The 10,092-nt window shown below is 47.2% G+C and overlaps 1 protein-coding gene across 1 annotated transcript; it reads right to left on the bottom strand.

Moving 5' to 3' along the window:
• Nucleotides 1–2: 2 nt before the first annotated feature.
• On the bottom strand, nt 3–8,127 carry CTHRC1 (collagen triple helix repeat containing 1). Its single transcript, XM_069854446.1, is given in 5 exon segments — nt 3–299; nt 2,842–3,058; nt 4,253–4,474; nt 7,871–8,013; nt 8,016–8,127. Coding segments are annotated over 5 exon segments (831 nt in total). The 5' UTR covers nt 8,122–8,127; the 3' UTR covers nt 3–156.
• Nucleotides 8,128–10,092: the final 1,965 nt, after the last annotated feature.

Below are 10,092 nucleotides of genomic sequence, written 5' to 3'. Positions count from 1 at the left end.
CCTGCAACGTGCAAGAAAAAGACTAGAGAAACACTACAGGTGCAAGAGTTTGGTGTCTTTCAGTCACCTACTTGCATCCAACTCTGTAGAAACAAATTCTGAAGAAAATTGCACAAAATCTATAAAAAGGGAGAGATTATAAAAGAGGAGGGAAAGTTATTTTGGCAGTTCTTCAATGATGATTCGAGAGACTGAATTCCATCCAGTAGAAGCATCTCCCCGTGGGTAATCTGAGCAAGTCCCGACCCAGATGGCAATATCCACCAAGCCAGCATTGATCCCTTCACACAGACCTTCCACTGGTTAAAGACAAAAACCAGGTTACCTCTGCAGGCAAAATTGCTTTGGATTTCACAACTGAGGGTGGACGCAAGCACTCAGTAACAGCAGTTCATTGCAAGCTCATGCTATTTTGTTAAACCTGAATAGCATTTTTAGAAATAAAATCTACTACTTGGAAATGTGGCAACATGGGTCACAGTCATGGACTGCCTTTATCTGTATTGCTTCTTGATGTCTGTTGCAGTACCTGAAGCAGATCACAATCCACAGGATTGCTAAATGGAGGTGTATCTCCTCCTTGAAATGTCCTAATTCACTAACTGGTAGCTGGAATATGGCTCGAATCCCATCCAGCCATCTTTTTAGCAGTGATGGGGAGGAAGAACAGGAATACAGCCATACATGCCTCCCTCTGCCAAGCCCTGTAATTTTTTCCACACCTTATTCACTGCTTCTGTATAAAGTTCCACTTCTATCACTCCTTTTTCCTCCCAGTAGCACCACTAGTTGGAGGTGGGTTAATGAAGACAGGTGGGTCCTACCCCTTGATGAAAAAATTGTAGCGTAGCTCTAGATGTTAGATTGCAGGCAGTCATGAAATAGTACAGGGAGAAAAATGGCCTTGTGCAAAGAGCCAGGCTGCTGGCGTCACAGTGTTTCAGCTCTGTTCAAAGCCGAGACTGTTCATAGCTACAAGCCTGTTAATTAATGCAGCCCTTTTAGTTTCAGAAATACATTTCAGAGTGTTTAAACCATCAGAAAGGAGACAAAGTATAGACTTCACGTTAGTCCCCTTTTCCTAGTGTCACCTCTTTTGATGTTAAATTACTTCAATAAGTTGCCTTTTGAGTAGCAACTGGGTAGTTCTTCCTAGATATTTCACTTCAAAGGCATTTTCTGCCCCATCTGAAAATTATAGTAGAAATTCCAGGAGAAATAAGTCTCTTTTTATGTGCAGATAATGCACAAATATTTTATATTTACCAATATAAATGTGAAGAGCTGTTGTTGAAGAGTAGCCACGAACAGGTTGACAGCTTGTGGGTCAGAATTAAAGACGTGGGAACCTGTGGTTGGTGGATACTACAGGCCACCCGATCAAGGAGAACCAGCTGATGAAGTCTCCTTCCTCCAGGTACAGGAGGCTTCACGCTCGCAAGCCCTCATCCTACTCGGGGACTTCAATCATCCCGACATATGCTGGAAAAATTGCATGGCAAGCAGTAGGCAATCCAGGAGACTCCTGGAGTGCATTGAGGATAACTTCTTAGTCCAGCTGATAGAGACCCCCGCACACAAGGGGATGCAATAATGGACCTTATGGTCACCAATACGAGCGAACTCATCAGTGATTCTGACCTGGGCTGCAGTGATCATGCACTGGTGGAGTTCAAGGTCCAGAGGGATATGGGACAGGTGGGGAGTACAGTCAAGACCCTAAATTTCAGGAAAGCAGACTTCCAGCTCAAGGAATTACTCAATAGGATCCCCTGGGATGAGGTCCTCCGAGACCAGGGATCAGAACAGAGCTGGAAAATATTCAAGGACACTTTCCATAAAGCATAAGAGCACTCAGTCCCTGTATGCAGAAAATCAGGCAGGGAAGGGAAGAGACCATCCTGGCTGAGTCAAGACCTGCTGGTTAAACTGAAAAAGAAGAAGGAACTGCACAGGCAGTGCAAGCAGGGACAGGGAACCTGGGACGTGTATAGGGACGCCGCCCAGATGTGTAGGGAGGAAGTCAGGAAGGCCAAGGTGCAGCTGGAGCTAAACTTGGCAAGGGAAGTGAAGACTAACAAGAAGGGTTTCTACAGGTACGTCAGTCAAAAAAGAAAGGTCAAAGAGAATGTAGCCCCACTGTTGGTTGGGAATGGTGACCTCGTATCAACAGACGAGGAGAGGGCTGAGGTACTCAACAACTTTTTGCCTCAGTCTTCACTGACAACTGCTCTCCTTACCCCTCCTGGGTCACAGGAGGGCAAGATGGTGACCAGGGGGATAAGCCCCGCCCCTCACTATAGAGGAGGATCAGGTTCATGACCTCCTCAGAAACCTGAACATTTATAAGTCTATGGGACCTGACGAGATGCATCCCAGAGTCCTGAGCAAATTGGCAGATGTAGTTGCCAAGCCACTCTCCATGGTATCTCAATAGTCATGGCAATTGGGAGAAGTCCCTGGTGACTCGAAGAAGGGTGACGCTGTGCCCATTTTTAAAAAGGGCAGAAAAGATGATCCTGGGAACTACCGACCTGCCAGCCTCACCTCTCTGCTTGGGAAGATCATGAAACAGATCCTCCTGGAAACTATGCTAAAGCACACGGAGGGCGGAGAGGTGATTAATGGCAGCGAGCACGGCTTCACCGGGGGCAAGTCCCGTATTACCAACTTAGTGGCTTCTTATGATGGGGTGACCACAGCAGTGGATATGGGTAAACTCATGGATGTGATCTATCTAGACTTCTGTAAAGCCTTTGACATGGTCCCCTGTAACATCCTCCTCTAGATTTGCTGCTGATTTCTACTCCATCTCTGTTCATGCAGTCTCAGCATACGTACCTGAAGAAGTTCGATGGATATTAATAGTGGAATTCAGCTCAGGGCTTCCTTGATCTAGATATATTATGGCTTCAATAGGAAGTGGCCCAGCACATTCTGCTCCATTAAAAGTAAAATACCAGCGCTGACAACAGGCATTTTTGCATTTTAGCCGAAGTGATCCACTGAAAAGAACACGGAGAGCACTGTTCGAGCGCATCTTCGTAAATGTACATTCCTAAGAAAAGACAAAAATGTTTTGGTGGCAAACTCTGCTTTTGAACCTATTTCCTATAATTGTTTTCAGCATGGTTTGGCTATTCCTTTTATTCCCTTCCCTCTGGAAAAGAAAAAACAATATGAAAGAAAAAAAGCAAAACAAAGAGTAGAGCCTGGTAAATAACATGCAATGCAAAGATGCAGATCATGCATAGATGCTCATGGAGAAGGGGGATTATGGAAATTCTTAATTTTATTTAGACACTACCTGCTTCTGATAACCTACTTAGCTTCTGAGGTTTATGTAAAGGAATATGAGCTGTCTGAAAGCTGCACTCAAGTCCTTGCATGAGAGGAGAGCACAATTTCTTTGTTACCAGAAATTTTGGATTTAGCAGTGCTCACAAGATTTGTCTGGGTTAAAAAAAAAAAGAAAAAAAAAGGAAAAAAGAAAAGATTTTCAGGTTTCCTAGAGCTTGTTATTCTGCTTTCAAAATCTGGGACAGTGGGGGGTGAAAAAAAACACTAGGGACAGATCTGCAAGTGCAAGGCAGTGAGGTATGTCTGGTCAAAAAATGTTGATTCTCATTCAAGCCAAAGCAATAGCAGTTCAATTAATCCAACCAATCTGGGAATTGCTTCATAGCTGGGACTGACCTGGGATTTCTTTCCCTCTTATAGGCTTGCACCGTTGTCTTTGAAAATGCTACACCCCTGGGCTGCAGTGGAGGGCAGATTTGGGTTAGTCGAGGTGACGCTTGGTAATTCTGCTCCTGAACAATGCTGAAGCTTTTGCAGTAGGATCCTACATCTAAGTTTCAGTGTACAAGCATTTTGAAGCAGGAGTTATAAGGACAAATACAATTAACAGATGAAAGATGTAGGTCTCTCCTGTTCTTTATGACTTTGGGCAAGCTGGAGGTTGTGTGACTTTCTGCCTTACAGTTACAGACTTTGTCCTCTAAATTTGCTTTTACACCATGGTTTTCAAACACAGTAACAGAGAAGTCATGGGCATATAGGTGTGAAACACAATTGAGATCGATCTGAAGTAGATAAACCTTCAAGGACTTCACCCTTATATGGAGAAAAAGGTTCCAGTAGGAAGCCTGTATGATTTCCAATAGGAAACCCAGCTCAGAGACAGATCTAGCCCCTGCTGTGGTTTTGCTGTGGCTGGTGAAGCGCAGCAACGTAGGCAAAGCTAACTTACTGCTATCTTCCCGAGATCAATGCCGTAATTAAGTGCACTCCACGAGCACTGCTTGAAGTTGGGTGTCCAGGGTTCCTCAATGCTCTCGCGTAAACACTCGCCCTTCTCCCCTTTCAGCCCATCCCGTCCCGGGATTCCAGGTGTTCCAGGGATCCCGTTGGTTCCTGGGTTTCCATCCCGCCCAGGGACACCACTGGGGCCTTGCAAGCACATGCCGTTATACTGAAACACAGAACAGATCGTATTGATTCCATCCATTAACTCCAAGGCTAACCAAGTTAAACACAACCAAGCAACAAAATAACTCAAACCCTCCTGCTGTGACACAGACTACTGGGTTATTTCCAGGTCACCAAGAAAATGGTTCCATAAAGGAAAAAGTAGGAAAAATAACATTTCAATTTGCTGCAAATTAAGATACCGATTATTTTGTAAAAAGACACATAAATATTTAAGGAAAATTTGTCCTAGTCTAAGGATCAAAACTCACAGAAAAACATCAGAAGATTCAAAGCATTCTAATACAGAAACAAAAATTATTTAAATTTTAATAGTTATTTTTTCCTAACCCATCATCAATTTCATAACTGCCTTGGCTAATGAGCTTTCCCCTCCACCCCCTTTTTTTTCTTTTAAAGAAGAGAAACTTTTGTATTTCATAGAGGTCTGAGGTTAATACCAGTTTTCTTCTGTTTCCACTCCGCTAGGACAGAATCAAGTTGCCATGCAAGTCAGACTTCAGAGCACACAAAGTGTATTGGTGTTGATGTGGACAAGGTAAGCTGCACCTTGGAATAATCCTGAACTCAGGAATGCTATTCACAGGAGTGGGAAGGCACATATGAGAGAACAGCTCAATAACTTCCTCCCTAACATCACAATGTTAGGAAAGATAAATGTAGCTCTCCCAGACTCCACGTTAACACATGTTGATGAGGGTTGAGTTCGCCCTCCTGAGAGAGCAGGTCTACGCAACCCAGAGCTCCTTCCTCCAGGAGCCTGGATACCGGAGAAAGCACATGTGTAGAGCTGGCAGAACAGGCACAGAAATGTTCAGCAGGAACCTGGAGGGGCTAGCAATGTCAGGGCTTTTACTTTAAATGCTCTTTCCCATCTGGTGACTGACTGCTTCCTCCAGGCTTCATCCTAAATCCTCGCAGATAACTATATTCTGCTCTTCCCCTTTCTCACACTTATTTCCCTTCATCTGCTTTAAGCCACCTAATCCCCACCTATTTAAAAAAGAAATAATGATGCAACTATTCCCCCTCCTGCAAATTGTGTCACTCCCTGCACCACAGGAGCCGTAGGCTACAGCGCAGGCTCTCTTTCCTTGGTCAGACTGGTGAACTTTCTTCTTCTGGGACTGTTCCTTTTCCTGTGCTCTGGTGCAAAAAACAGCATGGGCATCACAGGCTTGGCCGGAGCCACTCTGTAAATAAAATGAGTGACTATATGAAGAGGTTTAGTAAGAAATAAGATGAGAGTTGGACTAATGGATAACAGCATTCCCTTACTACCTTCACCAAAGAAAACACAGCTGGCAATCGGCAGTGGAAATAGTTTTTAAAACAGTTAGATGGAGAGAAGGCTGCTTGACAAAGCACACACCGACCTAGTAACCCTGAGCATGTTGTAAAGACATTTCTATTTTGCACAGTATTTGTTATCTGCTATTGCTGTTTTCCTGTTGGACTCTGCTTGTAACAGTGACTGGCTCTGCTTTTTGCACGTGGTTACTCATTACAGAAACCCTGAGGACACGGAAATCAAGAATTGCTCAGGCCCACCGATGCTCAGAGCCACTGCCCCTCTGTGCGCTGGGGGTACCCCAAGGATAGGGCTGCTCCAAGGGAGGAGTGGGTCCACTGCTGCCTAGAGCCACACTATCACCTTCCAGGGAGAGCAGCTTGGCCACTGCACACACCAAAAACTGATGTGAGCAGATGAATTACCTGAGCTTCAGGCTCTGCTCCAACAAAATTCATCTGCGCTTGACAAATCAAGTGTTTTTCATGCCTTCTTAAACTGGAAATGCAGAAAATATCTTTTAAAATGTCTGCTGAAGGCAGGATCTCCTCTCAGGCATGCCTTCCCGCTGCCCTGGCCGGCCTTTAGCTGAAGGAGTCTGTACAACCAGGCTGTGACTGACTCCGCTGCCACCTATTTACCTGCGCTCTGCTGCCCACTCTGCTGCCCCTGAAAGCACGAAGGAATGCCAGAGAAATGGCCTGCATGAAGGACCCTAAAACACCACTCCAACAGAAAACATAAGCTTCTCCATGTGTACCAAATCCTTATTCTCCATTCAGTTCAGTTTCCACAGTAAAACAAGAGAGTAATGAGGTGGTGTGAGAGGAAAGAAGCTTTGCTACCGATGGTGCTTCCATCACACCCCTTTGGGGGACGTCTCTGGAATGTCCATGGCACTGATTTTCTATAGGAGGTGAACAGCAATAGCTTCACATCTGCTTTCTACATTCCAAGGACTGGAAAATCTCCCCCCTTTCTTCTATCCCTGAGATGGGAGAGTCCCAACGCATTCAGGTTTCTAGTTGCAATGGAATTGCAAAGAGCTTTACGTGATGATCTTTAGAGAGTCATTGCTAAATGATGCTGTAACTGTGGTGAGTTTCTTTCCATTCCTCGTCCTTCCCCTCTCCGGGCTCTTGTGGCTTGTGGGTTTATTGGACACAGAGCAAGAGCAGCTCTAAGGAGACCGTATATAAATCATTTATCGTATAGATACTCCACTGACAACACAAGACTGATTTTGATATATGTAAAAATCGCATCTTATGCCCCCGCTTGCCAAAGGGACTGCATCAATGGGATCCCAACGGAAAAAAGGGGTTCAAAAAGTGTGTGGGTACAGCTTCCAGAGTACCTAAGGGCCACTAAAGACCGTTTTTATTTCAGTTTTTGTGCCTGGTTATTTATTAAACAGCCTCGTAGCAACCGACCAGCCCTGCCTGGGGCTGGAGCCGACCCCGCCGCTCCGGCTGCGCCCGCGGGTCCCACGCGGGTCCCCGAACGGGAGATGCAGCCGGAGGGACGCGTGGGGCCGGGTTTTCAGAAAACTGCTGCTTTTTCGTGGGTTGGTTTTTTTTTCCCAAAACTGCTGCTTTTTCGTGGGTTGGTTTTTTTTCCCCAAAACTGCTGCTTTTTCGGTTTTTCTCCCCGAAACCGCTGCTTTTTCGGGTTTTGTCCGAAAACTGCTGCTTTTTCTTTTTTTTTCTTTTTTTTCCCTGAAACTGCTGCTTTTTCGGTTTTTTTTCGAAACTGCTGCTTTTTCGGGTTTTTTCCCTAGAACTGCTGCTTTTTTCTTTCTTCCCCCCCACGCCCACCCCCCGAAACTGCTGCTTTTTCTTTTTTTTTCCTAAAACTGCTGCTTATCTTTTTTTTTTTTTTCTCCCCGAAAGTGCTTTTTCGGGTTTTTTTTCCCCAGAAAAGTTCTGCTCTTTTTTTTTTCCGTTTATTTGGGTTTTTGTGCTTTTTCTTCCCGAAAGAGCTGGGGTTTTTTGGCTTTTCCCCCCCACAATCTTCGCACCCCGAAGCAGCCGCTCAGCGCCGGCCGCCCCCGCCGCGGCCCCGGCCGCCCCCCGGCCCCGCTCTCACCACGTCCAGCACCTCCCGCTGGCGAAGCCCCTTCTGCTTCGCCCTGGGCCCGTCGGAGCCGGCGGGAGCCGCCGGCAGCAGCAGCAGCAGCAGCAGCAGCGGGGCCAGCGGCAGCGGCAGCCGCGGGGCGCGGCGCATCGTGCGGGGCAGGGGATAAATGAGCCTTTCAGAGCGCGGAGCCCGAGCTCCCTCCCCGGGGAGGCCGGGAATTTCCATCCTGTAACGGAGCGGGAAGGTCCGGGCAGAGCCATCCCCCCGCAGCCATTGGCACAGGGGGGGCTCCCGCCCCTCTCCCGAGGCTCCCAGCGGCTGCCCAGCAGCGGCCACCCCCTCCCGGGGCTCCGGGAGCTCCAGCCCCAGGAACACCCTCCCGAGGCTCCAAGAATTCCGGCCCCGAGCACCCTCTAACAAGGCTCCAGGGGTTCGACCACAGGCACCCTCTTCCAAGCCTCCAAGCACCCTCTACCAAAGGCTCCAGGAGTCCAAGCTCCAAGCACCCTCTTCCGAGCCACCAAGAATTGTGCCCCAAGAACCCCTATCCAAGTCTCCAATTCAAACTCCAAGCACCCTCTTACAAGGCTCCAAGAATTCGAGCCCCAAGAACCCCATTCCAAGTCTCCAGGAGTTCGAGCTCCAAGCACCCTCTTCCAAGTCTCCAGGAGTTTGAGCCCCAGCCACCCTCTTCCAGGGCTCCAGGAGTCTGAACTCCAAGCATCCTCTTCCAAGTCTCTAGGAGTTCGAGCTCCAAGCACCCTCTTCCAAGTCTCCAGGAGTTTGAGCCCCAGACACCCTCTTCCAGGGCTCCAGGAGTCTGAACTCCAAGCATCCTCTTCCAAGTCTCCAGGAATTCAAGCCCCAGGCACCCTCTTCCAAGGCTCCAAGCACCCTCTTCCAAGGCTCCAAGAGTTCAACCACAGGCACCCTCCTCCAAGTCTCCAAACACTGTCTGCCAAGGCTCCAAGAGTTCGAGCCCCAAGAACACTCTTCCAGGACTCCAAGATTCCGAGCCCCAAGCACCCTCTTCCAAGTCTCCAAGAGTTTAAGCCCCAGGCACCGTCTTTCAAGGCTCCAAGAGTTCAAGCTCCAAGCACTCTCTTCCAAGAATTCACTCTGCAGATGGTTAACACCTTTCAAATGAAAGAGCTGTTTTGCCAAGAAATCTGCAGCAGGAGCCTGATGCACTGTGAGACAAAACAGAGATGAAAGAGCACTTGGGTATAAATCACTGGTTTCATTTTAGCAGTAGTGCAAGGTATGGACCCCAAATCCTTCTGAACAGCAGTGGGATTTGGACTTTTATCAAAGAATTTCGTATTGCCTGACGGAATGTTGTCAATAACCCAAGGAAAGTCCTTGCAAACCCAACATAAATCTCGCCTTGGCCTTGTTGAATTTCATGAGGTTCTTACAAGCCCACTTCTCCAGCCTGTCCAGGTCCCATCCTTCCAATGCGGCAACTGCAGCACTGAGCTTGGTGTCATCTGCAAACTTGCTGAGGGCGCACTCGATCTTGCTGTCAATATCATTGATGAAGATATTAAACAGCACCAGTCCCAGTGTGGACCCCTGAGGGACACCACTTGTCGCGGATCTCCATCTGGACTTTGAGCCATCAACCACTTCTCTTTGAATACGACCATCCAACCAGTTTCCTATCCACCAAATAGGATATCCATCCAACCCATCAAATCTATATGTCTCCAATTTAGAGAGGAGGATGTTGTGGGGGACCATGTCAAAGGCTTTGCAAAAGTCTAGGTAGATCACATCCATCAGTTTACCCACATCCACTGCTGCGGTCACCCCATCATAGAAAGCCACTAAGCTAGTCATACAGGAACTTCTGTGTGCCGCAGTCTTCACGGGATTTGTAGAGGGAGAGTTTCCAGAAGGGGGAGATAAGTTCAGTAATTCTTTTTTTCTGAAATATTTAACAAAAACTTGCATGTCCTCTGTAGGAATGCATGTTACAGGACATTGAGGCATTCACACTAGACCATGAAGAACCAAATTTTTGTTTAATCTAAATCTCTTCACATTGCTCTGCCTGCAGTTACCTCAACACTTTTCTCCTCTTTCCATGGCCATCCTGGCTGAACAACAGCAGAGAAGTGAGATTTGCACGAAAGGTTGCACTGTTATTATCAGCCCTGACATACACTGTCCTGAGAACCAGGACTGATCTCAGCCACATTGCTGAGATGTCGGCTCTTGCCTCCTGG

The sequence above is a fragment of the Phaenicophaeus curvirostris genome, chromosome 3, assembly GCF_032191515.1.
Source record: "Phaenicophaeus curvirostris isolate KB17595 chromosome 3, BPBGC_Pcur_1.0, whole genome shotgun sequence".
NCBI lineage: Eukaryota > Metazoa > Chordata > Aves > Cuculiformes > Cuculidae > Phaenicophaeus > Phaenicophaeus curvirostris.
The sequence above is the reverse complement of the archived record's forward strand: the minus strand, read 5'-3'. Positions and strand labels throughout refer to the sequence as shown.